The sequence below is a fragment of the Euwallacea fornicatus genome, chromosome 24, assembly GCF_040115645.1.
Source record: "Euwallacea fornicatus isolate EFF26 chromosome 24, ASM4011564v1, whole genome shotgun sequence".
In the NCBI taxonomy this organism is placed as follows: Eukaryota; Metazoa; Arthropoda; class Insecta; order Coleoptera; family Curculionidae; genus Euwallacea; species Euwallacea fornicatus.
The window spans coordinates 1,302,408-1,329,116 of record NC_089564.1 but is presented as its reverse complement, the minus strand read 5'-3'; the positions used below and the strand labels follow the sequence as shown (position 1 = coordinate 1,329,116).

The window sequence follows — 26,709 nt, the reverse complement described above, 5'->3', positions numbered from 1 at the left end:
TTTGGATTACGCTCTAGAGACATAAACATTCGAAATGTGAAGACTGAAGAGAAGCTCTTTTTTGATACAGCTATCTGGGCTGAAGGAAAAAATTGATCTTAGATGGATATTTTTAACTTTCAAGCAAAAACACGTAGAAAATCTATGTTGATCCATTAAATATTGTGTGGTAGGGAGGAACGCCATTGTACACACGTTGTAACGAGAATTGGAACTATTTTAATGAGGTAAAGAATTGTTTTTTCGCACATGAAGTAGTAAATTAATTTGCCTTTTGAATCCCAATTTATTCGTACTTTTGATCTAAATTCTTTACGATTTAATTACTGCCTAAAAGGAGATAGCCGATGAATCAGGTTAAAAAGTCAGTTAATACCATCGTATCCTACAAATGTGGCTTAACTCATCACATTTTCACAAGTTTCGTGATACAATACGAGCTTTGTTCAGAACACTAATCTATCTAACCCACTTAATAAATTAAATAAACTAAAAGAGAATCGCGCGAAAAGCAAATTGAATTTTTCAGTTCGTATGTTTTACGCATGGTTCCAGGTTTCAACTTCTACCAGGTACCAACTATACCCCTAATAATAACCATGTACATAAGCATTGTCCGCATGTACCTTAAAAAAATCATCTTCTAGTTTATCATCCACATTCTTGTACTCGTCAATATGGCGGTGTCCATTTAACAGCCCCTCGGACCCTATGAGTACGTTCATGACTTCAGAAAAAAATCAAATATGGGGATGTGTGTGCGTGAGGCTAATGAAGGTAAATTTTGAAGTTAGCGACGACTGTAGAGGGTGTCCCAAAAAAGCGAGGGCCATAAAGCGTTTTTAATGAGACCAACTGCATTTGTTCCAAGAGATAGAATTCCCTCTGGATCCTGCGTTAGTTCCTACATTTTATTTAACCCTGCTACGCAACGACCCCCAGCCCGAGGGGCTGTTAAATGGACACCCTGTATGTAGTTAGTCGATTATTTGCACAACCTCAATATTTTCATAATTCATAATGAGGAATTTTTTAAATAATTTCTTATTAAATCGAAACAGACCGACTTCGATAGTCGCTGTTAAGGAACTTTCCTTGATTTATCATATTTGATGTTTCAACGATGCAATTCTAGTATCTCGCTCATTCGCTGAACCAGCCACTGGCGGTAACCAGCGATAACTTGTAGTAGTGCAATTATCGCGGTAATTCCCCTGGTCGCCCTAGAAATGTCGTAAGAAATTGAAATTATTTCAATTTTGCAGCTGTATTTTTTTAAGATGTGATTCGTGCAGTTCTCCGAAATACGATTCGTGCAACCAAAGCTAATCTATGATGATTTTCGATAAGTTTACACTCATGCAATTTAAATTGAAAATGATGCTCGTGCACTGAATGCCCTCGAGCTTTTTTTAGCTTAAGTCGCATTCGACCACATGTGCATAGATGATACCTTTGGTTGCACTTGTCGCATCATCCCCGGCGATTTGAAATTTGGCAATAAGTTTGTGAGGACTGAGCAGAGGACAATCGTCCGAATTACGGTTTTAGTCCTATAAAATTTTGCAATATTCCTCTTTTGACAATATGTATAAAAAATACACCGGGTAATTATCTCGTAAACGGTTTTTGCTCCGATCGTTCTGATTTTTTAGTATGTTATTCTAAAGGTCATTTTGAACAAGTTTTCTAAAGGGACAAGGGAGCGCAAATGTCTCTTTCGCACTTTTTTTTAGGTTAAACATTTTTCCAAATCCAACTGTCTTACGGGATCGTGGAGCGAATAGCGGTGCTGGGTGGGGTAAGGTAAGGTGAGATAAGGTAAGGTAAGGTAACACATTTCCATTTTTCATTCGTTATTTCTCTATTGAAATTGCAAAGTTACATCCACCTCAATAAGGAAATTTATTTCATTTAGTCCAGGTTAGTTCGGGTTAGTTCGGGCACCTCAGTAAAGGAAATTTATTTCATTTAGTTTCAATTCTTATCAAGCAATATGTTTTTCATTTACTCATTTTGATCAGAATTTATGTTTTTTTTCAATTGCGATTGCAATTAAAATAAAATTGTAAAATTTTTGTGTATCTTTCTTGCGCATGGGCCACACTAGTATTTTAGTCGATTAAGTGAAGTGTCTTACGGGATTCGTGGATTGAATTGGAGTGCTGAGTGAGGTAATTATCGACAACGTGTCAGATCTTTAAAGCAACAACAAAATATTACATACCCATAGTGAAGCAGTTTACCCCACCCAGCGCCCCTATTCGCTCCACGATCCCGTGAGACAGTTGGATTTGGAAAAATGTTCAACCTAAAAAAAGGTGTGAAAGGGGCATTTGCGCGCCCTTGTCCCTTTAGAAAAGTTGTTCAAAATGACCTTTAGAATAACATATTAAAAAATCAGAACGATCGGGGCAAAAACCGTTTACGGCACTGTTACCATACACCGATATGACTTTTTTTCTATATTCAGTAAGGAAAATAAGGAGCTCGTCTCGTATTAAAACTTGTACTTTTTATGAAATCTTGCCTTCTCTATTGTCCTTATCTCTGGTGACATTTTTGTCGTTTTGTTGCAGTTTCATAATTTAAAAGATCAGAATGGCCTGAAAATGCTCCGCTACTCGGAGATACCGCGGGAGATTTCTGGAGACAGCCTTGCGCATCTTAAGGTGTCAGAAGTAAGTAATGTGTGCGTAAGTTTTTCCGGGAAAATCGTTGGCGAAAAATTTCCATAAACGCTTCGAGTCAATTGCACGGCAAGATTAAAAGAACCGTTTATTTTTGTTTGTTCAGATTTGCGGGTTTATCTAACTATGTCTATTTTAAGAGGTGGACCAATCTATATTTAGCACGTTACACTAAAAATAAAAACTTAAGTGTTCGAAGAAGATATAGATTTTAACACATTATTAAATAATATCCGAATACTGGCCACTCCTCAAAAATCTGCTTTTTTGCATCTATTGCAAATATTTACGTGCTCCTATATTTATTTTCTTAAGTAGATATTGTTTAATAGAATTGTGAAATGTTGCTTCATAAATTGCATTGCATGTAAAATCGTACGTTAAAACGTTTAATGTCTACTTTTACAGAATCCAGACGATGTTAATGATATTATTAGAAGAACAGACTGCCCAATCAATCCTTTATCAGCCGGTAATAATTCTCTCAACGAATGTGCCTCAAAGACCTCTGATATTAGACATAGGAAGAGCTCGATCCCTGTAACGTCCAGTGGACCTGGATCTGGCTGCTACTATAATTATGGGTGAGTTTTACACGTAAAGACGCTAATTCAGTAAATGCGTCGTTACCCCCCGAAACTGCCTTTTGTGCCTGTTTTGGACTTTCAACCAGACGAAACTTGAATAAGATGTTGATTGTAGATATCAAAAAATGCAGTTTACGATTGATTTGAGACGTTTTAAGGCGTTGGCGATGTTAAACGTGCCCGGAACAGCCGTCACGCACAACCGGTTGAAATCGTCTTATTGTATTAGAATGGAACCTGAGCTTTCCTGTATCAGTTACTTATACAACATGTGAATTAAACCATTGTTTATTTGCGACAAGCATGATTAGGTTCACGAACGTTAGCCAGTGGTTTAACCTCATCGAGTTTAAGTCACGAGTTTAAGTCAAAACTTTTATTTCGTTTTGAACGTATTATGAAAAAAAAATTCAAATTGAATTTCTGACAGTTAATTCGAAAAAATGCGAGTTTTCTAGTGGATTAATTTTCTTTCATCGTTACCGAACAAAACGGTGTTTAGAGTGGTGCCATGGGTTGAATGATTGACCGCTAATACGTCAATGTTAAGTAAAACACAGAATATTCTGTAAATTATCCGGAACCTGTCAAGTTCTCAAGACCATTGGGCTAAACATGTCGCTTAAGGTATTATCCCACCGTAAGGATGTACAGCTGGAACTCGTGAAGGATATCTTTGGAATTTTATGTTTGATGAACGCCAAATCAATTTATCTACAAGAATGCAGTGTTGGAAGGAGCAGTGTTGGTGACATGCAATCCTGGAGATGCGGGAGGTCTCCACGTACCAGTAAAGTGTATTTTTTCCTCGGAAAATGACTGTCTTAACTCCCATCTGACCAAATAATATTGTATGGAAAATTTTGATCACATAAACATTTACGTAGTACCATTTATGAAATGTTCTTCACCTTTCACTATCACCCACTCAGGCCCTTTGACAAATTTTAAGTTTACGAGGGTGGGAGCTTTGTCCTTATAAAAATGAACCCAGTTGTGGATTTTGGGATACCTGTGGTATGTTCCATTTCCCGCAGCAATATTTATGCCCAAATTTTAAAAATCATTATGTTTTATTCCAGTGTTGTAATTTATCCATATTCTCCTATGTTTCCTTTATAAAGGTGAAAAGAAATTAATAAAAAATTAAAACATTGCGTAAACTTCTTATTATGATTCATCCATGAATTCGTAATAAAGTCATCTAAAAATCCTACCTGGAAGTCTGTATGTTCCCCGTTTTCACATTGTCACATCATATTAATTTTTACCTCATAAGTCCTTTAACAGTATAGTTGCTACGAGAAACCTTGATAAACTTGACTTTGCTATTTCCAAGATTGCATACTATTTCCTATTTTTCTTATATGCCGTTACGGTATTTCACATGGGGAAATAGCTTAGACGCTAAAACAGTTTTTAGGCTGCAACATCCTGTGTCGAGAGTTATGCTATAATAAAACTGAAATACAGGCATGATGTTTGGGATCGATTCTATATCTCCGTATGATAGCGGTATGTTGGTGGTTCCACGTTTATATATTTTGGAGCCTTTGCGTGGTGTTCGGTAAATAAACGAAAAATACTAAATCGGATTTTTCACCATTTTCATCACTATTCACGTCACACTCGAGGACTGAACAACGTTAGAGGTAAATACTTAAGACTAGTGATAAGTGGAAACACCACTAATTACTTTGGAGTTCTCTTCTACAACGAGGTACCAGTTTCGATGTAAATACTACCCCTCAAGGCATTCGCCTTGATCACCTCATTCACCATTCCACAAACAATGGTGATGAGAAACCCCTATGATGACGTTGATAAATATCTAAGAGCGAACACATTTCGTTTGATTTAAGATCGCATTGAGGCTGTGTCTCTCCAACTTTGAATTGCTCTGTGCACTGCCAAAGTGTTTTCACGGACATTACGTATTACTGAATGTATATTGGTTAACGTTGTTATCTTATATTTTGCTCTTTATGTACTTCAGAATGTGCTTATGCAGGTGTCTTGTGTAACCCGAAACTTTATTAGAACACCATTAAAGAATCACAATTTAAGGAGGCACTTAATTGCAATGTATTTGCACCCAATCGAATTGTTCTATATTTCAGAAACTGTCTCACATCCATACCTGCTCATGCCAAGACTCAAAGCCTGCCCAATAGGGCATGCCATAATACTTGCCACCAAAATTACAGTTGCGCCGTTTTCGATATACTCAGAATCCCGCCTGAAGATTTTGCTGCTCAGCTGACCATTCTGGACTGGCCGATATTTTCCAGCATCCAGCCGGAAGAACTGACCAGTTGCGGCTGGAACAAGAAGCATAAACACACCGTAGCTCCCAATGTCGTGGCCTTTTCTAGAAGATTTAATCATGTAAGCTTATCTTACAGTTTCGACGTCGTTGTGAATGCTGTTGATGAGGCCGATCCTCAGGTTGAACATTGAAAAATGTAACGGTTAACACGATTTTTATTTCGATTGATCTTGTTAAAGGTTCAAGTATGATTCCGATTTTGCCAAGATCCGAATCTCGTTCTTGTAAAACTCAAATTATTTTACCCTCTGACACACTTTTTATTCCCTTGTTGATTGTATCGAAGTGAAGCAGTAAAGCATAACAGGAAAATCTTAAGTAGATTATGCCATTTGAAGCAAAAATTAATTTATGATTATACATTTTATGATATTACAACGATTATCTTGATTTGTAGAATGCTCATTTGGATTTTAGAAACCGTTAGTTCTATTTATACATTTTCCATCCATTCTTCTAATTATTTATGCAATAAGTTCGTAATGTAAGATTTTGTGAGACGAATTAGTTTATGGCCGAGGAAGCTCGCAAGCGAGTCCATAAATGGAGAGAATAAAGTTTCATTACGAATGAATAAATTCGAATTGAAGCATCGATTTGTCGAAAAAAAATCCCTGGACCTGTAGTTTCGGAATTTTAATGTAGAGTTATTTACACCCAACAATGCACAAAAACGATACGGATTTTATCCGATAAAGCTTGGACACCTCAGGATATGATGTATTCCTACGCTCTGCATATACACAGAGGACCAACAGTCCCCGTAAATTCGTTAAAAATTCAAGACAATATTTTTTATGAAAATGCCGAAACACGTCAAATAGTGTTTTTAGTTATGCATTTTTCGAAATGACAAACATGTATATAGGGTTACCCGTGCAGTAGGTAAATGTACTTGTTCATTTTTTTCTTATGGAATCCAACGCGCATCATGACGTTCTTGTGTTATTTGACAAATTCTGAATGTGTCTAATTTCAATCATGTCTAAATTCAAAAGTTATTGAAATTTTTGCGCGAGATGGTAATTAGAGCGGCCTGCTGGACCGCCCGACCTGGCCCTTATGGATTTTTACGGGTTTACTTGAAACACACGGCGCATGTAAATAAGTTCAACCATACAGATGAGTTAAAAAAATAAAATTGCTCAAGAAGCTCAACAGGCACCACTTCAAACGATAAGAAAAGGTTTTGGGAAATTTGAATTGCGGCTTGCCCGCTGTAAGGAGCTTAACGCGGCAAAATTCGAACGTTTAATAAATCAGATTGTAGAAGCTCATGTTGTTATTTTTTAAGTATTTATAGTTCCATTATTGTTTTTATTTTTTTTTTCAAAGAACTCAAAAATGTCATATACGTGCATGGGGTTCATAAGAAAAAAAAATTAAAAGTACATTTGTGTACTACATGGGTCACCCTGTATACATGTCTGCCACGTCAAAAAAACGAAGAACTAAGAATGATACTTGATGTGTTCCAGCATTTTCGTGAAAACTATTACCTAAAATTTTTAACGAATTTATGCGGGATCTATGGCCTTCTCCGTATAGGTATTTAATTATTTTTCTCATCGTATGCATGCTGAGGTGTCAAAAAATACTATAATCGTTCTCAGCGACTAAACCGATTGACGTAACTATAGAGTACTGTTCCAGGTAAGCTTTTGGGTTGTACAAGAAGTCCTTGCCTGCTCAACCATCAAACAGAGGGCTGAAACTTTAGCCTTTTTCATTAGGATAGCCAAAAGACTGTACGAACTGAGCAATCTGCATTCGCTTTTCGCAATAATATCGGCTCTGCAAAGTGCAGCAGTCTACAGGTAAAATTCTAGCACTCAGCAGCAGCACTTTTCGAATTAAAAATATTTCAAGACTTTCCAAAACGTGGACATCGATACCAAAGAGAGACAAGCAAGCTTTTGACAAGCTAGCGGAAGTGTTTTCAGATGAAAATAATTGGGCTAACTTAAGGAGTCACATCGAGAGCCTCAAATTACCATGTATACCTTACTTGGGTAAATGCCTGGATCTTTGTTAGCTTACAATTTTTTTTACCGGAAGAATGCCTTTCCCAGGGTTATACTTGACTGACTTGGTCTACATTGATATGGCCCATCCGCATTCGGGAGGCCTGGAATCTCAGCAACGAACATTTAAGATGAATAACATACTCAGAATTATCTCGAATTATCAGCATTCGGATTACTCGAATCTGGTGCGAATTCCTCATATACAAGATTATTTGAACTCCGTAAGGTACATAGAAGAGTTGCAGAAATTTGTGGAGGACGATCAGTACAAGTACGTCTTTTTTACCCTTGAAAGGTGCCTGTAGAAGTTGACAATATTGCTTGTTTTTACTTTAGATTATCTTTGAAATTGGAAGCTCCAAGTCCCGTTCCAACTTCATCGAACCACAGCTCCAAGGAATCGGTCATCCAAGATCCGGTAGCTATTGCGTCGCTGAATCTCTCACCGGCTAAAGCCTCTTCCGGATCACTTCGACTGCAAGCCGTTACTTCCAGTGGGAAATTTATACCCAGCCATCGAAAGTGTCGAAGTTTGGGAACGAAGTAGGTTTTCCTTTAATTTAATCGAGAACATTCTTTTTCAGTGGTATGGAATTTTCCCTAATCTTATTACCTTCATACTTATCCTTAATGATATTACGTACATAAAGCGATCGAATTTTATCTTGGGATTTTTTCCTTAGATTTCGTAGCACAAGTCTTCCTAGAAATTTTCACAAACTGGGGAATCATCCCCCGTTTAGGTAAGTTGGATTAATGCCAAAGCTTCAATGGATGGTAGATAGATCCTGAAGGTAGACCGAGTAAATGAAAACATTTCATATTCCAGTGAGCGGAAATACGCTCATTTAGTTCTTGCCGCCACGGTCATCAAATCACATTTTAATGATGCGAACATTCGACATAAGTGCGAACATTCAGCATGAATACGAACATTCGACATAAGTGCGAACATTCGGCATGAATGCGAACATTCGACATAAGTGCGAACATTCAGCATGAATGCGAACATTCGACATAAGTGCGAACATTCGACATAAGTGCGAACATTCGGCATGAATGCGAACATTCGGCACGAATGCGAACATTCGGCACGAACGCGAACATAAGATTTAACACAGACACACGACATTATGCCATATTTTCAATAATTGTTGAACATTTCACGCAATGTGCTAGAATTCAACTCAGGTCCCATGTTGGTAGTTAGAATTTTCAGCACTCAAAAGCTCTTGTGTCAGTCCCAACGTACAATTTTGAATATTCACAGTGTTAAATCTTCTGATGGTTCTGTGAAGATGTTAAGAGTGTGACGTACTTACTAAATGAGCGTATAGAACTGAAATAGTATTTTCACTGCACTATTGGCGATTCAAATCAAGCAGTACCTCACTAGGTGAGAATATTTAGTAACGTCCCCTAAGCAGCAGACGTCCAAGCTCACATTGTTCCGTTTGCATTAGGCTCACTTAGTGTGATGCGACAAGTGAAAATTCACAGTTGCGAATATTTTGTTTAATACTACTTTCATACTTGTTATATTTATTTTTTAAAGATGAATAATTCATTTTGTTTTCATGTAGGGCGAATGCCCATAAACTCATATTTTAGGGCATTTAAACTTTTTCTTCATTCTTGGAGCGACTGAATAACATCGGTTAGGTCCTAACAGATCTTTTTTCCATATACAAATTAATTTAAGCCATATTTAAATTTTATTGTGTAAAATTACGGTAAACGCTATTGTTTAATAGTTGTTGCAATATTGCTCAATAAAGGAATTATATTCGAATTTTCGAAATTCGATTCATGAACCGGGGGATAACGAAAAGTTTGGATACCACGAAACGTGGGCTTATGGATAATCGACTCATGAAAAAAGAGCAGTAACAGCTCGTTCAAAGGGGATTTTCAGCAGATTTAGATTGAGAATTCCAGGCAACCTGTTCACTGCCACCACGGTCCATAACATAATCGTTTAATTCAGATTGTTTTCAGAACAAATGGAAGATTGTCTTAAAACCAATTACACTTTCAGTAACATTTTTTACCTTCTTTAGGGCATTTTGCGTAAAACCTCAGAAAAGGGCGTAAAATTTTTGTTTGAATCGTCAATAGATCTCTTAACAAATGTTATTTGTCATTTTAGAGCAATTATTTATTACATTTTTATGTCATATTTTTTGCAGTGCACATTCTTAATATTTATTTTTTGGTATTGATTAAGCATGAAGATATGGTATTGTTTTTTTTACACACTCAATTCCATATGGTTTATTTTTTTCCGATAGTGTAACTGTACTGGTTTCGTTGACCTTTCCATGATTAGAGCTGAATCTACTACACATGCAGCATGTTTATAAATATTGGAAATTTTTTAAAGGTATTTTGCTAGTATGTGTTCATCGTGTATTACATGCCAAGGTTGTGAAATACATCATTAAGGTTTAAGTTTGGAATTTTTAGCGTTTATGCAGGAGTACATATATTCAATCAATATGAAGTAATAAAGTACTCTTTCTCTAACTTCATAGTTAGAGAAAGGATACTGATAAGGCGGGCGCACGTGTGCACCTACACAAAGTGATCGCTTAGGGGGGCCCCAGACTACAAACTTTTTTAAGCTACGAACTGTGTCAATTCAAAAAGGATCCAGGGCGTTTCCATTGTCGTACCAAATTGAACTTTATAGTATGGTATAGTATGGTAAGGACAGGGGTCCAGTGGACCCCTCGTTGATTGTTGTATTGGTACTTATTTTTTCCGCGACATATGTTATTCAGAAAGCAATTATTCTTTCAGAATATTAGAAACGTATAAGAATACCTTCGTTTTTCTCGAAAATCCCTTCGTTACCTTCATTATTTTACCTTACAGTATTTTTTCCAAAACGTATCAAGTGGGAGGCTTTGATCCAAAAAATATCCCTAAAACGCTGCACTTGTTAGACGATTCGGAAGTGGAAGACTCAAGATTGTCACGTTTAAGGCAAAGCAATTTACCATCACCCATTAGCGATCTCCCTTTACAAGCATCACAGAGCAGCGAAGATAACTGCACATTACTTACAAGGTACCCTAAACATTCCTTCTATTTGATTCTAACGACCTTCCCATACTGATATTACGTATTTTACTGTACTGAATAAGGGTTTTAATTTTTTATTTATTGTTTTAAGTAATTTCCGTGAAACCAAAATATGAGAAAATTCTGATTTTCGTTACAGGTTATCTGAGGATGGAATTAGTTCAGAGGAAAACCTTTGCACGATGCAAGGTTGCGTTAGGCGAAAAACTGTCCTTAAGGAAGGCAGGAAACCGACAGTGTCTTCTTGGCAGCGCTACTGGCTGCAGATTTGGGCAAACTCTTCGGTATATTTTTCCCCCAAGTCTTTCAAAGGGTAAGTTGTTTTATCTTTGGGATGTTTGAAGGTTTTCTATTCTGCCTTGTTCGTTTACATGTAGAGATAAAGTAAATCATAATCAGTTGCCACAATTTCCGTAACTAAAACCCTTTTCGAACAGGGGGACCCATAAAAAAATACCTCATATGGTCGTTTTCATTTTAGACACCAAAGATCAGACTTCAAACGAGAACCTTGTAAAATTGTGTCACTAACAGATTGTCAGGTATTTTATTGTGACGCCACTCTTCATCAGGACACGTTCCAGTTGATTGATCACTCACGAGGTGACTATTTTATTATAAAAATTAATAACAAAAAGTAAGTTTCATCTCTCCCTATATAATCGCCCTAGGAAATGTGTACAAATTTCGTGTCGGAACCAAAGTTTTAGCAGACAAATGGTGTCGATTGTTGCAGCAGGCTGCCAACGGGGACCCAACGCCATTACCCAGCAATCTCATGTCGTTTGAGTGATATTATTTTTTTTTTTTTGTATTTCTGTTAGGTTTGTAATGGTACATACCTCTTACATACATACAGGATACGCTAACAGTATGTGAATTATCGATATGTCCTTTGGCGTTAAAGTTAGAATGGAATAGTAGATTTGATAGTTGTAGAAAGAAGCGGGGCGCACGCTTTAGAGTTATCGGAATGTGTACGGTGTTTTCCCAGGTGGAGCCTGCATTCTCTTTTTTTCAATTCCCATCTATTTAAACGTAAATAACGTAAAAAAAATTAAAATGGCCTTGTGGCATACTTTTCGATGTGGAGAGTATAAATAATGCTAGTAAAACGATTCAGTTTGATATTAGTCAGGCTTTTTTATGCTGGTTTCAAGGATATACCTGAGATACTAATAGTTTCCACTCAAAAAATCATTTCTTACCCAAAGAACAAGATTGGATTTAAATATAGGATGCCCATCATTTTAACACAAATATAATTCTGAAATTTTTAGGGACATGCATTTTTCTGTAATTTTGAGACATGCGCAACACTTCTTTTTATAACTCCGGTACCGATTTAACTAATCTGTAATGCGAACGCTAAAAGTCGACCTTTGTACACGTTGTTGGGATAGCCTGTATCTTGAATTTTGTTATCACATTTTTGAACATTACATTTATGGTTTCTTGAATTTTTCGTATGGTTTTTAAGAAAATAAAGTTTCTATGGTTTGATTACAACGTTTTTTTGTCTGTGTGGTAATTCACAGGTTAAAAGTAAACAGGTGATAAATTACATAAGCCAAAAGTAATTCTTAGCAAAAAGGCAACTAGGCAACCATGGAGATTGAACAGGTGAGATTGGCAAAAGGAGGTACGAAGATGGGAAGAAACACGTTTCAATACAGCGCAAGCAAGAAGTTAACATGTTTTCGTGTTTACGTTAAAACCTTTCGAGGTATTTTTGTTAAATTAAATTGCTGAAACATAATAAAAAGCCAGTAAATTAATTCAGTTCAACTAGAAAACACTAGCCCTCGATGAGTGAATTGCAAGTCTCTATAATTTTCTATAAGCAGTTATGAAAGAATAATCGACTAATAACACTCTGGAAAATATCCATGTGCTCAGCTACATCAATTTGTCCCAAACCAGCTTAAAGAAGGTCTAAAGCTCGATTCATCTCATGCAAAGTTGTCATTCACTCTAGCTAAGGGTTTGACATTTGTAATATACGAATACCACTAAAAAGTGTATCGGGTGAAATAAAATTGCCGTGTTTAAGCGATTTTGCTAAAAATCAAATACCACGTGGAGACCGAATTTATTCCAGTTAAAGTTACCATACTGTAAACATTTAGAGCAGATCTCTGTTTCACGTTTTTACCAACACGCAAAGACCTCACCGTAATATACTAAATTCTTAATCCAAAAATAGGTGCTGGTGGTTCTCTGCAGTACCATGAAATTATTAACGTATAAGTACCTGCATCCATCCCCACCGGCTCGAATTTAAACCCAATACTTTAAACACATTATTTGCAAAAACAACTCTTCCTTCCGACATGCAGATGGCAGAACTATAGTATTTAGCTGTGAACTGTACTCTTTTCATGTTGAAGACCGTGTTTGCATCAATTCCAAATTGTCCCTTGGTGAGCCTTCAGGGGACCCCACGGAGCTCCAAAACCAACTTTGTGTTTTTTGGAACCTGGCGGACGTGACTGGGCAAGCAATGCTCTTCTGGTTACGTGGGTTTTCTCAACAAGGGTGGTTGGGTGTAGTTGGGTATCGATGCATTGATATCAGCTGGCACGTTAATGTGACGGAACCCAACGAAACCGATCGCCTCTTCCTACGGACGAGAAGAACATTGGAATGTTCAGTTGAGCCCAAGCCCGTCTGTGGTCTTCAAAGGATTCGGAGTCGGTCTAGGGGAATACTCCGTGGAATATAATTGAAAATAAGATCTGGTGTCTAAAATGCCATGTCAGTTTCATGTAGTCAGAGGTAGTATTGGAAATCACGCGGGAAGATTAAAATATACAGGATTATTTCTATGTTGATACTTTTTTTTACTTATGTGTGGAACTCAATAAAACATACATTTTTAAAAAACTTAAAAATAAGAAAGTTGCATCGAGTCACTACAAAATGAGTGCAAAAGTTTATAAAACTTAAGGGATTTTCACCATTAACTTCAACACAACGCTCTGCTCCGTGCAACTACTATTCCTTAATGGCGCGTAGTAAGGAAACCCGTTTTCCTCTGATTTTTACTGCTGCCTACTCTATGCGAACAATTGATTCTTCACGTGCGTTGATAAGCGTAAAGGTAAACTTTTCATAACCCCTCCAGAAAGAAGTTGCAAAGATTTAGGTTCTCTTTAGGTTTCCTTTAATTATTAAGCAACAGTGGTTGTGTTAGGCAGAGCACTGTGTCGAGGTCAATAATGACTACATTGAACACATCCTTTGAGATAGATAGAGTTGTAGACTCAATTTGTGGTAAATTGATGTAGCTTCCTTACTTTTAAGTTTTTTGGAAAATGTTTCAGTTTTACTGACTTCCAGACACAGTTAGGGGCATAATTTCAATTCAAGAATCACCCTGTATACACTGAAGAAGGGAAAAACGTCCATTTAAAAATACTTTTTAAAATGTATGTAGAAACCCATATCAAAAGAACATCAAGTTCAACGCATTGAAAGCAGGTCTGTATTTCAACTATTCACGTGCACGAAAAGGCATCATTTCAAAGTCCTGAGTATGACGGTTTTTCGAAATTTTCAGCAATATTTGGAAATATTGTTCGAAAACTCCAAAATTCAAATGTTGGATCCTTAACACAAAAATGGTTCCAGTTTTTTTTGCAGCTGCATGAAATCTTTTATTTGCATGTACCAGGATAGTTCCAGAAGTACCCGACCTGCTACATAGATGGCGATTTTTGTTAAAAATTAACCTTTATTACCAAGACCTAACCTTACGAAGCTTATCTTTAAAGGTTAAGGCTGATACGTCGATTTCTGTTTGTTTTGGAGCCGTTTTCATTGAATGCTTTTAGACGTTTTGTGAATATGGAAAACATTGTCAATCGATATGTGATTCAATGTTTTCATTTGAAATGTCTTGGTCTATCCAATATCAAAGCGGATGTAGATTCTACTCTGAGGGAATCTAGTCTTTAGTTAACAGTTGTAAAATATCGTGTGGCAGAGTTTAAGCGCGGTTGCACGGACTGCCAAGAAGTACTCCGCAGCGGTGGGCACTTTAGTTCTTCACAAAAATGGTGCTTAAAATTCACAAAACTGTACTGGAAAACGGTGGACTAAAATCGGGCGAGTTATCAGACTTCATAGGCATTTCAAAAAGTCCAGTACATCATCAACAATTCGATATGAGAAAGGTGCGTGCAAAGTGGACGCCGTGATTACTCAAAATTGAACGAAAACCACACGGTCAGGATATTTCAAGGAAGTGTTTTGTAATGATAAAACCGAGTTTTCACATCGACTCATAATAATAGACGAAACATGGATCCATCATCTCACAACTGAGACGAAAAAGCAGTCAAAATAATGGACTCAGCAGAGAGAATGGGCTCTGAAGAAGGCGAAAACCGATCCATATGCAGGAATGGCGATGACGTCAGTTTGTCGAAATGCACGTGAGATCATGTTTATGGAGAATCTCTCTAAGTAAAAACACAATACACGACGAATATTATACAAATTTATTGCGGCAGTTAACCGAAAAAAATAGGAAAAAGCGACCGTATTTGGCGAAAAAGAAAGTCTTATTTCATCAAGAGAACGCACCAGTGCACACTTCTGTCATCGTGATGGCCAAAATCCATCAACATGGTTGAATTTTTTTCTCGCCCACCTTATTCGCCAGATTTAACCCCTTCAGATTATTTTCTTTTTCCAAACTTGAAAAATGGCTCGGTGGAAAGCGATTTGCCAATAATGAAGAGGCGATGTCTTAGGTTGATGCTCATTTTGAAACATTCGCAGTTTCTCACACTAAGCAGGGTGTAGAACCCATAGAACGTCGCGGGGAAAAGTATGTCAATCTGAAAGGAGATCATGTTAAGAAATAAGGTGACATTTTTTACAATTTTCTTCTCTTTAAGCGTTGGGTCTGATACTTCTGGTACTCCCCTCGTAGATACCCGCTTCCATCTCTACAAGTTCTTATTTACACCTAATACTTTAAACATATTTGTTTATAAATACGATTTTTCGTCCCGATCCATAGATGGCAGCGCTAAATTATGCAGCTGCAAACGGTATTTCTTCGATGGTGAAGACCATGTTGGCACCAACATCAAAGTGTCCCTAAGTGTCCCTTGGGACCCCACGGAGTTCCAAAACCAACTTTGGGTTCTTGGTGGAACTCGGCGGACGTAACTGGGCAAGCAATGCTCTTCTGGTTATGTGGATTTCCCAGTAGGGGTGGTTGGAGGTAGTTGGGTACCGACGCATTGATGTCAGCTGGCACGTTAATGTAGCGGAGTCCGACGAAACCGATCGCCTCTTCCTACGGGCCAGAAGAACATTGGCATGTCCGGTTGAGCTTGGGCCCGTCTGTGGCCTTCAAAGGACTGGGAGTTGGTCTAGGAGTACTCCGTGGAATGTAATTGAAAATAAGTTCTGGTGTGTAAAATATTGTCATTGGCATATATGGCGAGAGGAGACAGTACTGAAAATCAAGTGTAAAGATTAAAATACATACAGTGAAGAAAAAAAAGAGAAAATTTTCCATTTAAAGATACATTTTCTGGATGTATGTAGACATCCGCATCAAATTTCGATATTTTGAGCCAACTTTATTTTTCCATGGTAGTGTTCATGAATAACATTTTTTTAAATTTTCGTTTGTTGACACAGACCTTTGAGGTATAAACGGAGCGTATAAATGTTGATTCTAGGCAGTTTGCATTAATAACATTCATTAAAGGTGTTCATTAAATTAATAAATCATTGTTGTCGTGTTTGTCTCATAAAGCGTATTCTACAGAAAAATATCGTTTCGAACATTTTTTTACAAATGCTTAATTTTTCAAAACTAGAATTATGATATAAATTAGTCCCATAATTTTTTTTAATGTAAGTTACAAATCGAAAAAACACTATTATTTGTTCAATGTTGGCTTCTTCAACATTTATAACGTGATTTCTCGAAAAGTGCTGCATCAGATTCAAAAAACTTGATAGCGCTGAGAGGAGATTTCGATGACCTTTAAGATGAGGCATCACTTGACCCCTAATCCCATTTAAGGTTTACGGGTTGCACCTTCCCCCGTCAAGGGGCTGAAAGTGGCAAGGTTGACAATGGTCGCAAAAGATTTCCACCTCGAAATAAAAATCGACGGGTCTCAGCAATTTTTTTTTTTTTTTGAGTGGTAAATATGACAAACCGGTGTTGTTTCGTTTTCATTGGCCCACCCTGTATGTGTTAAGTGGGTCAATCTTAGAGGAAACTATGTTGGGAAATAATTTATTCTTTTACAAGTTTTTTTTCCTTTAAATGTTATATCGGGTATTTCAGGAATTATCCTCACAGGTATTTGTTTCTATCCCTACCGGAACCCATTAACATCTAATGCTTTAAATATATTTATTTATAAATACGATTTTTCGTGCCGATCCGCAGGTGGCAGCACTAAATAATGTAGCTGCAAACTGTATTCCTTTGATGTTAAAGACTATGTTTGTATCGATTCCAAATTGTCCCTTGGTGAGCCTTCAGGGGACCCCACGGAGCTCCAAAACCAACTTTGTGTTTTTTGGAACCTGGCGGACGTGACTGGGCAAGCAATGCTCTTCTGGTTACGTGGGTTTTCTCAACAAGGGTGGTTGGGTGTAGTTGGGTATCGATGCATTGATATCAGCCAGCACGTTAATGTGACGGAACCCAACGAAACCGATCGCCTCTTCCTACGGGCGAGAAGAACATTGGAATGTTCAGTTGAGCCCAAGCCCGTCTGTGGTCTTCAAAGGATTCGGAGTCGGTCTAGGGGAATACTCCGTGGAATATAATTGAAAATAAGATCTGGTGTCTAAAATGCCCTGTCAGTGGCATGTAGTAACGGAGGGTGCCGAATATCATGTGATAAAATTAGAATATAGAGGGTGGTTCAAAATGAGGTGCGAATATTTTAAAAGTATTATGAGGTCAGAAAAGGACTTTCTTCCTATAAACCTATGTCCTGAAGTCCGCCATTTCGGAGCTGGAGTCATCGAAGTTTGAGCAGAACAAAATTGATTATGCCGAATTCTGACTACAGTCGTCGATCAGATTTTATGAAATTTCATAATCTCTTGTTTGTCATTATTTATTTATTTAATTAATCGCACTAGAAAGTTGAAATTTTACGAATTGTCCGGAATAATCGGGGCGTTAGAACAAGAATGATTGTTTTTCAAATAGAAAATCAAGATATTAATGAGCGTAACGTACACCAAGTGCTAAAACAGCAATCGCGTGTGTTTTGGTACCACGTTCTCGACATATATAAAAAATGGAAGCTACACATTTGGGACAATATGCTTAAATATCTCCTAAAGTAAGCTGTAAATAAAAATTTTACAATAATTAAGAATCCAGAAAAAGAAACAACTAATTTGAATAAGTAAACAAATGCACCATTGGCGTGTGCAAAAAATTTGGAAATGTGTACACGACCCTCCATTTCCCCCATTATTTCGCCATTTTTTTTCAGCAAAATCAGACGAAATGTGCGCTTAACTGAACATATATTACCGCAAAATTTCATTAAAATACATATATAAAGAAGTGCCCAAGTTATTAACAAAAACACTTTTTTTTTTACTAACTTCAACACCCTGTGTAATGAATAAAAGCGTTACAGAAAAAAGTGCCCTCAGAAAAGAACTATTTTCGCTTAAGGAATCTCCGATTAGTGGACTAGCCTACTAATACGGGACACTCTGTATATGTATGTATGTATGTATGGAGTTTTTTAATGCGGGTATATAAGTATTTTTTAAGTAAAAAACTGGGAGTAATACAAATATTTAATAACAATTAAAATTTACAGGCAAACGAAACAGTTACAGGAGAATATAATTCGTCCATTATTAGCCACCCATAGGTTCCAAATAACCCAGCAATGTAGGTAGCTCGCCTTAGGAGTAATAACCAAATAGACATATTTCAATTTCACATGTTAAAAATCGTGGATTACCGGCTCTCGCTAAAATTTACCGATTTTTTTTTTAATTTAAGAAGTGACAACCAAAATTAAATTTTAACTCTGGCTTTTCGTAAATTTTTTTAGTTAAAATATCTATTTTTGAGGTAAGATAAATGCGGCCTAATCACAGCATTTTAACATGAAACAGTGCACTCTGTCCCGTGGCTTAACGCTCACTTGGTATGGAAAAAATTATTTGACTATTCGATTCTAACACACTTTCTCGTATCAAACAGCGTAAATTCAAATATTTATACATAACTGATGTAGTATTTTTATTTAAATATCGCAGAATTTTGAAAACAACTTTCTGACAGAATTCTGAAAGAAAACTGAGGTCTATGATAATAATTGCTCACTTTACCCCTTGTCTATTGAGGTCACCATTCCGACCAAGACGATTTGAGAAAAGATTTTTTTTTATAAGTAAACAATAAATTACTTACCAAATCACCTCATTCCATAAATTTCCATCCTTTTAATTTTGCAGTAGGGCTCCCTTTAAAACTCTTCAAGGCAAAAATGGTTTCACCACCAGCTAAAATTGCACCCCATTCTCCATACGTGCCATAATCGATGATGGAATGATTACAAGCTGCCATAATTGCTAAATCTTCACCAGCAGTGTTATTTTTTTGGTAAGAGGCAACAAAAACATCTTTCAAGGCGCCAAATTGTTCATGGCACCACTCTGGATCATCACTAACAAATACGAAAAGGCATTTTTTGTACTTATTTTTAAAGTAAGTCATGGCCTTATGGTAGTATGTATAGGTCGCTGTCGAGCGACTGTGGATTCTAGAAATATCGAATAATTTATGTCAAAAATTTAGTAAAGGAATGTTAATACTCGGTAATTCACATTTTTAAATACTTAATGTAGTCTGTTCGTCTAACGTGGACTCCTACAAAAGTAATGAGCTCTGGATTAGAACCATTCGTAGCTTCTCTGAGAATCGTTTGCGCATTAAGTCGGAGCTTCTTTTTGAAGACAAATTGTTCTTTCACAACTCGGTGAAGGTATGGCATAACCAGGCCACGATTGAATTGAAAACGGGATATTATAATACTCTAAAAAATGAATAAATAGATTGATTTTATGCACTTCAAATTACCTAATAAACTGAATGCCCTCGTCGATTGGTTCTCTCTCACAAGATATTGAAATTAAAATTTTCACTAAAATGTTTTAAAATCCATCATTTATAATTAGGTCCCTTGTGTAAGTATAGCAACCAATACGAGGCATATTCTGGCATTAAATTGTTTTTTTTCGGTGATGTTATTGAAAATGAAATGAAATCTCATATATTGGAAAAACGGCAAAAGATAAGTATAGAACACCATAATATCACTAATACATTAAAATGCATACGTTCCTTTTGAAATAAGAGATTTATACTAAATTATAGGTGAGTAAAATTTGACCACTCTTTTTGTTCACCCTGTATATCACTTTGATAAAAAAAAATCATTCTAGTGCGAAGAATAGTTTGTATTTAAGAAGGTATAGTTAAAAAATAGTAGCCAAGTAACTCATTTCATTTAAGAAAATAATGTTTTCTTGATCCTCACATTTTCATATTTTCTCAAATTCCTCGGGAAATGTTTGTTTTAGACTTAATGTCTTTTATATAAACTTCCACTCTTTTCTTCTTCTAATTCTAAATATGTAATAAAATATAGGGCATTCTATTAAAAAAAAACACACACACACACAAGTTTATATAGTTTTTTTTTGCGACACTGTGTAAATGAAAATATTTTTAAACTGCATCTCATAAGCTCCTGCATGAACCTCCAAAAACAATTTTCGATCAATATCACTAATACTCCGAGGCGCGGTTGGTGCCTCACCCTGTATAAGCATAAATAGATGAATCCTTACAGTTTTCTTAAGAGTGAAATACCAAGAGCGCAGTCGAAAAGCCGTGTGCTACGTGCAATTATTTATATCCACTATTTGGATTTCGACATAGAAATCTGTTACTAATTGAATCCAAAATTACCTGATTACCGTTCCAATTTTTAATAGATTTAACTGCTGTGTCGTTACCATCGAAAATACAATGTGCAATTTTATCCATATTTGGTATGGATATTTTTTCAAATAACTCGCTCACTCCATGTTTAATGCACCCTGGGATATATGGTGTCAGACCTGTTATTTGGGCAATAGTCCATATTTCCGCATACTTCCACATTTGATTGCCTTAGGACCAACAAAGTCAACCCTCAAATCTAACAGTACAGAATGGCCCAACGAAAGTTTTACTCCTCGATTTTCAGTATTTAAAATGAAAATGTGTAAAAACACTCGGACAAGCCGATTTTTGATTCAAGGCGAAGAGATTTTTTTATTGTATTTTCAACCCTTCATTTTCAATTCCTGAACAGGGGTGACAGTGACCTAAAAAATGTTTGATGAGGAGAGATGTCGAGCATTACCTCATTTTAGAGGTAGTTGTGTCCTGATTATCACATCCATCCGAGTTTGAAGCTACTGCCCTTATCCCCGTTGATATGACAGCTTGTCAAAATCTGAGGGAAAAAAACTTTTAGTTAATAATTAATTTATCGCAAAATAAGCTGCAAATTTCAAAATAAATGTGGGGAGAACTTCAAAAGTGAGGTATCATTGAATCCTTTGAGTGGAGGCGAGTTTTATTTCTAATCGTATAGTTCGTACATGCTACCAAATTACACCCGAAATGTTACGATATATAAAACAACGCTTTGAACAAAATTTATCTTATCATTTATGTATGAAAGTGATCGATGATACTTTCCAGCATTTAATGAATCATTCAGAAAACTAAAATCAATATATTTTTTTTATTTACTCATCTCTTTTAGAAAAACATTGGGAGTAAAGAAATGTGCCCTTTTAAATTTGAGGGGTACAACTCGCCTCCCTCAAAACGATCCAGCGGTATGTCACGTTTAAAAAGCTTCCCGCCCTCGTTTTGAAATATGCACCTCTTATTGTGATGAATTTATTGTTAACTAGAAGCTTTCCTCCCATGGACTTTAACGAGCCGTCATATCAACAGGGATAACGGTAGTGACTTCAAACTTGGACATTATAGCCAAAGCACAACTATCTTTAAAATGAGGCATCACTTGACATCCCTCGCCATTCTCCATATTGGGGTCTTGTTCAAGGATTGAAGTTGAAGTTGAAAATGCAAGAGAAAAATATCCCTTTCGAATGAAAAACCGACAGGTTCGAGTTGTTGTACGCATTTTCATTGTAAATACCGAAAATCGAAGTGCAAAGCTTCGTTGGGCCACATTGTATACGTACCTAATTAAACTTACCAGTTCTTCCTCCAGCGATATAGGTTACAATGGGTTTGTTCGGACATGGATCCCCTACTGCAGATTTTTCGAAAGTCCTTTTCGTAGATTCTTTTTCCTTATGGCACAAATATTCCCTTAAATCAGCAATAGTGGTTCTATTTTGAGGTGTCTCGTACTGTTGTGAGAAATTAGTAAAAATCTCAGGATAACTTTTATTAGACGGCAAATCTTCGACGCTATTGTCCGTTTCTTCAGATGAAGCCAGCCAAAGCTCATAGTCCTGAACGGTACCATTTTTAAAGGTTTCGCGAACTTCAATGAATTCATGTCTTTGCTGTATCAATTTATTTGAGTTCAATATATAAAAAAAGCTAGATAGTATTCCGGTACATATTACAATTAGTAGAAATATTAGTCTTTTTTGGGCCATGATGGTCATATGCGGAGATTACGTCAGATATTAATTCTATGGATCCCAAATGAACGCGTAAGTCGTATCACTGCACTATGAATGGATATATTTATACTTTCACTATTGAATATTCAGATATACAGGGTGAGTCTTAAGTAATGGGACACAGAGCAACGATGGATTTATGACATAAAAATAATGCAATATAGATAAATTTATGTTATACCAAAAGTTGAAAATAACTGAGATACAGGGTGCCAAAGTTGAAAAATTAAATCAAATTTTCCTCAATATCTCTGGAACCGTTCGGGCTAATTTCACGAAATTTATTATATAGGGGCTTTTGGAGATGATCAATTCAAATTTATCGACGATTTCGGTGTATCTTCTAGAGGGTGCCACAATCGACAATTAGGAGTCATTTAAGCCATTTAAACTTTTTTGTGCCACGGCATATGTCATTTTGTCCTCATAAAATTTGTTCCTCTACCTTTTCTAGTTAAAAAAGTTATACCTTATTGGTGTCGCTAGGAGCAACGGTTTTCGAGAAATTCAATTAAATAACTTAAATTCCCATTTTTTCTACTTGTTGACATGTAACAACATAGTTTTTTTGTATTGTTAAAAAAGCACAAAGATTATATGAAAACATTTTAATACTGTAGTTGGTCTTCTATTGACATATTTATTTAAGCTCCAAACGAATATTTTAACAATAAGAAAAAATTAAAAATTAAACATATCTTTCTGTGACAATAAATGTTCGACGTGTCCACCATTTACTTGGATACATTTTGCAATTCTTTTACAGAACGACCTCTCTATTTTAAATAGCAATTGTTCATTCCGAAATAATGTGGCTGTATTTTGAATTTTTTTAAATAATTTTTCAGGTGTATTTATTGTATTTTGGTAAACGGAAGATTACATGTAACCCCATACACAAAAGTCCATAGGATCGAAGTCGGGGCTACGTGGGGGCCAGGGTATTTCAAATCCACGTCATATACAACGATTGGCAAAACGTGTACTTAACAAATCCCTTACTGGACGGGAAAAATGTACGGGTGCGCCGTCTTGCAAAAAAACATTGCTTGCCTTAAATTCAGAGGCACATCATCAAGAAGGTTCCCTAGTTCATTTTGGAGGAACTCTAAGTACAGAGGACCATTCAATTTGGGTGGTAATACATAGGGTCCTATGAAATAGTTATCAAATAATTTTTTATTTTAATTAAATTGTAAATTTATTTGTATACTTTACAAACACAATGCAGTGAAACTGAATTTTTGTTTGACATGTCTTTGTTTTCATATGTTATATCATTCATTTGTTTTATCATAGACTACTTTTTTTTTTTTTCGAGGAGGTGGGAATCTTCTTAAGACACCTGGCTTCGACGTGCAACCAGGTAGCGTGGGATTTGACCGACCATTATGTCGCCCGCCTACCCACTAAAACCACCTCCCCTCTTCGCCCCGGTATCGCCTTTCGGCATCCCTTCAGGGCTTATCATAGACTACTAAGATAAAGTAACGTCGTAATTTTTTTTGTTATTGTTAAAATATTCGTTTGGAGCTTAAATAAATATGTCAATAGAAGACCAACTACAGTATTAAAATGTTTTCATATAATCTTTGTGCTTTTTTAACAATACAAAAAAACTATGTTGTTACATGTCAACAAGTAGAAAAAATGGGAATTTAAGTTATTTAATTGAATTTCTCGAAAACCGTTGCTCCTAGCGACACCAATAAGGTATAACTTTTTTAACTAGAAAAGGTAGAGGAACAAATTTTATGAGGACAAAATGACATATGCCGTGGCACAAAAAAGTTTAAATGGCTTAAATGACTCCTAATTGTCGATTGTGGCACCCTCTAGAAGATACACCGAAATCGTCGATAAATTTGAATTGATCATCTCCAGAAACCCCTATATAATAAATTTCGTGAAATTAGCCCGAACGGTTCTTGAGATATTGAGGAAAATTTGATTTAATTTTTCAACTTTGGCACCCTGTATCTCAGTTATTTTCAACTTTTGGTATAACATAAATTTATCTATATTGCATTATTTTTATGTCATAAATCCATCGTTGCTCTGTGTCCCATTATTTAAGACTCACCCTGTACACACGTATGGATGTTCCATCATTTAACAATTCTCGATTTCAAATAAGATTACGGATTTCGAGTATTTTTCATTATTAATAAATGAAATCTAAAACCTTAATTTATGTCACCGTCTGATAAATATGTACACAATCATACAGGGTGTGTGTAAAACGTCTGTACAAAATCCTACTGCATATTCCTGGAGTGAGAATATGATTATTTAACCTAATTTGCCTAATTCAAATCCGGATTAATTTTTGTAGGGATGTTAACGGAGATCACTTCGAACATTTAATAAAAGCGAACAATAAAAAAAATACAATTACTTATGAAGTGCACGATTTATTAGTTAAAAATGCATTTTCAAATAGTTCACGAGGATTCAACTGTGCAACTAGTTACTGCACCATAGATGCGACAAACTTTAAAAATCAAATATCTCAAGAAAGAGCGCTTGTAGAGACTTCTACTAAGAGACCTTTCCTTCCTAAAACACTTAGGAAAACACAAATTTAGGCATAAATAAATTTTATACCGGGTGATAAAAAAGTTATGCCCTTTTAAAGAGGGTTCATCGAGCGCTGACATTGCGCCCTCTACGTTGCGGATCGAAAATGTAAACGGATTCTGATTTCTCACTCCTAAAAACCCCCCTGATACAATGCCTTATGTTGATAGCAGCATTAGCAACAAAGTAATTCATTTTTTTCAATTTTTTAATCTTAACTTTGACACCCTGTATTTCGAAAACCGTCCACTTTTGGATTAGACGAATTAAGTTAAATCGTCATATACTCACCGCAGGAATATGTAGTAGGATTTTGTACAGATCTTTTATATACAACCTGTATAAAGTTAATTCCAGCGAATTGGGTATGTGAAGTGTTTGTTTCTGCGTATCTTGGTTTATCGTACACATAATCTCAATTAGATGTGATATAGCTCATTTACGGTACTGCTCGCTTTTAAACGACCAGGTGCTGATTCGTTATTTAAAGTTTGCCATCAAAATTATTTCAAATAATTTTTCTCCTCAAAATTAAATAAGAAAATAAATGCAACTTTTAAACGTAAGTGTAAAATTCTAGAAATAAATTAAAAAAAAAACAATTAACATTTATTGTTAATGGAAATTAAAACAAAACCCAAAATTAAATTAAATATTCAAATCGGCCCCCTTCTTGTGCAGAACAGTAGCCGAGCTGATCATAAAAAGTCTGCCGCACTCTTGCAAGTGTTTCTGGACTAATAGCTTGCATCCAAATTGTGCGGCAAATGAGGCGCTAGGCAATTTGCTCAAGAGATCCCCGTATTTATTGTACCTGGTCTATCAAAATCACAAGAAATAAGATATTATTAAAATGAACCTTCACGTGTTAAATTCGTGTTCAGATAACTTTATCGTATATCTGGCATATTGATTTTGGTTCTGCTATTATTATTTATTGCCCAGATGTCAGGGCATTGCGTGAGAGCGATCTTTATGTTGAAATTTCTACAACACCCTATAGTACTACAAACGGTCCCCTATCGACCGTAAAGTATCGAAGGCAGTGTCTTCCATTTGCCCGAGAACATTAGGATTGGAGTGCTCAATGAAGCAATATACTCTTTGCGGATGAGTCTCGATTTTGCGTTTTCAGTGAAGATCGTCGTAGGAATGTGTATTGAAGTCCTGGAGAGCGATACACCTAGTGCACATTGCCAAAACTGTGAGTTATAGAGGTGAATCTATTAGGATATGGAAAAGCATTATTGTGGAAAGTCGCACGCAGTTCGTTGTGTTCCAAAACGGTGGTTTGACAGCTCACCAATACATAACAGACATTTCACAACTCCATATAGAGCCCCCCTTATCATTGAAATTTTTTTATACATGTACGATAATGCACGTCAACAAGTGATACGAGTAGTACAAGATTATCTCCAACATATGGAAATTCAAACACTGCCTTGGCCAATCATAAGCCTTTATATAAACTTCATTGATTATTTATGTGTCAACTTTAGTTGATAATTTGAAAGCAGATTAAACATATAATAATATCAGATCGAATCATTCAAGTTGATATTAAAAACTTAATTTCAAGTATATTAAGGACGTGTAAAGCAGTAATCAGAGCAAGAGGGAGCAATACAGACTATTAAATATTCATTTGTTTG

At 36.1% G+C, this 26,709-nt stretch overlaps 2 protein-coding genes across 15 annotated transcripts in view; one reads left to right on the top strand and one right to left on the bottom strand.

Moving 5' to 3' along the window:
- Positions 1-12,223, top strand: part of RalGPS (Ral GEF with PH domain and SH3 binding motif) — a 39,129-nt gene extending 26,906 nt beyond the window's left edge. For 10 of the 11 annotated variants that reach the window (XM_066296338.1, XM_066296335.1, XM_066296329.1 and 7 more), the window contains 12 exons: positions 2,580-2,681; positions 3,099-3,274; positions 5,398-5,665; positions 7,260-7,423; positions 7,476-7,618; positions 7,679-7,904; positions 7,970-8,176; positions 8,317-8,376; positions 10,511-10,705; positions 10,860-11,033; positions 11,202-11,323; positions 11,392-12,223. In XM_066296338.1, the coding sequence (XP_066152435.1) occupies positions 2,613-2,681; positions 3,099-3,274; positions 5,398-5,665; positions 7,260-7,423; positions 7,476-7,618; positions 7,679-7,904; positions 7,970-8,176; positions 8,317-8,376; positions 10,511-10,705; positions 10,860-11,033; positions 11,202-11,323; positions 11,392-11,513 (1,926 nt within the window). In that variant the 5' untranslated portion in view covers positions 2,580-2,612 and the 3' untranslated portion in view covers positions 11,514-12,223. The remainder of the gene's footprint in view (positions 1-2,579; positions 2,682-3,098; positions 3,275-5,397; positions 5,666-7,259; positions 7,424-7,475; positions 7,619-7,678; positions 7,905-7,969; positions 8,177-8,316; positions 8,377-10,510; positions 10,706-10,859; positions 11,034-11,201; positions 11,324-11,391) is intronic. The other variant, XM_066296337.1, reaches the window with a different exon arrangement.
- A 2,988-nt stretch (positions 12,224-15,211) lies between these two features.
- Positions 15,212-22,565, bottom strand: LOC136346840 (galactoside alpha-(1,2)-fucosyltransferase 2-like). Of its 4 annotated transcripts, XR_010733373.1 has the most exons (6): positions 22,036-22,565; positions 20,724-20,926; positions 19,577-19,785; positions 19,161-19,512; positions 15,731-16,196; positions 15,212-15,678 (listed from the first exon to the last, which is right to left on the bottom strand). XR_010733373.1 is itself a non-coding variant. In XM_066296321.1 (5 exons), exons 1-4 carry the CDS (start codon positions 22,454-22,456, stop codon positions 19,170-19,172), a joined length of 1,176 nt encoding a protein of 391 aa, XP_066152418.1. In that variant the 5' UTR covers positions 22,457-22,565; the 3' UTR covers positions 15,212-16,196; positions 19,161-19,169. The 4 variants fall into 4 exon arrangements, 3 of the variants coding, with proteins under 3 accessions (XP_066152418.1, XP_066152416.1, XP_066152419.1); XM_066296321.1 differs by having other exon boundaries at positions 15,212-16,196; XM_066296319.1 differs by lacking the exons at positions 15,212-15,678; positions 15,731-16,196 and adding an exon at positions 18,520-19,035.
- Between the last annotated feature and the right edge of the window lie 4,144 nt (positions 22,566-26,709).

Bases quoted from the DNA above. Each gene is read 5' to 3' on its own strand.
- LOC136346840 (XM_066296321.1), bottom strand. From the start codon at position 22,456: ATGACCATCATGGCCCAAAAAAGACTAATATTTCTACTAATTGTAATA. The intron at 19,786-20,723 runs GTAATTTTGGAT...TTCATTTTTTAG, and splicing joins AAAATTGGAACGGTAATCAG to AGTATTATAATATCCCGTTT. The intron at 19,513-19,576 runs GTGAATTACCGA...CGATATTTCTAG, and splicing joins TACATTAAGTATTTAAAAAT to AATCCACAGTCGCTCGACAG.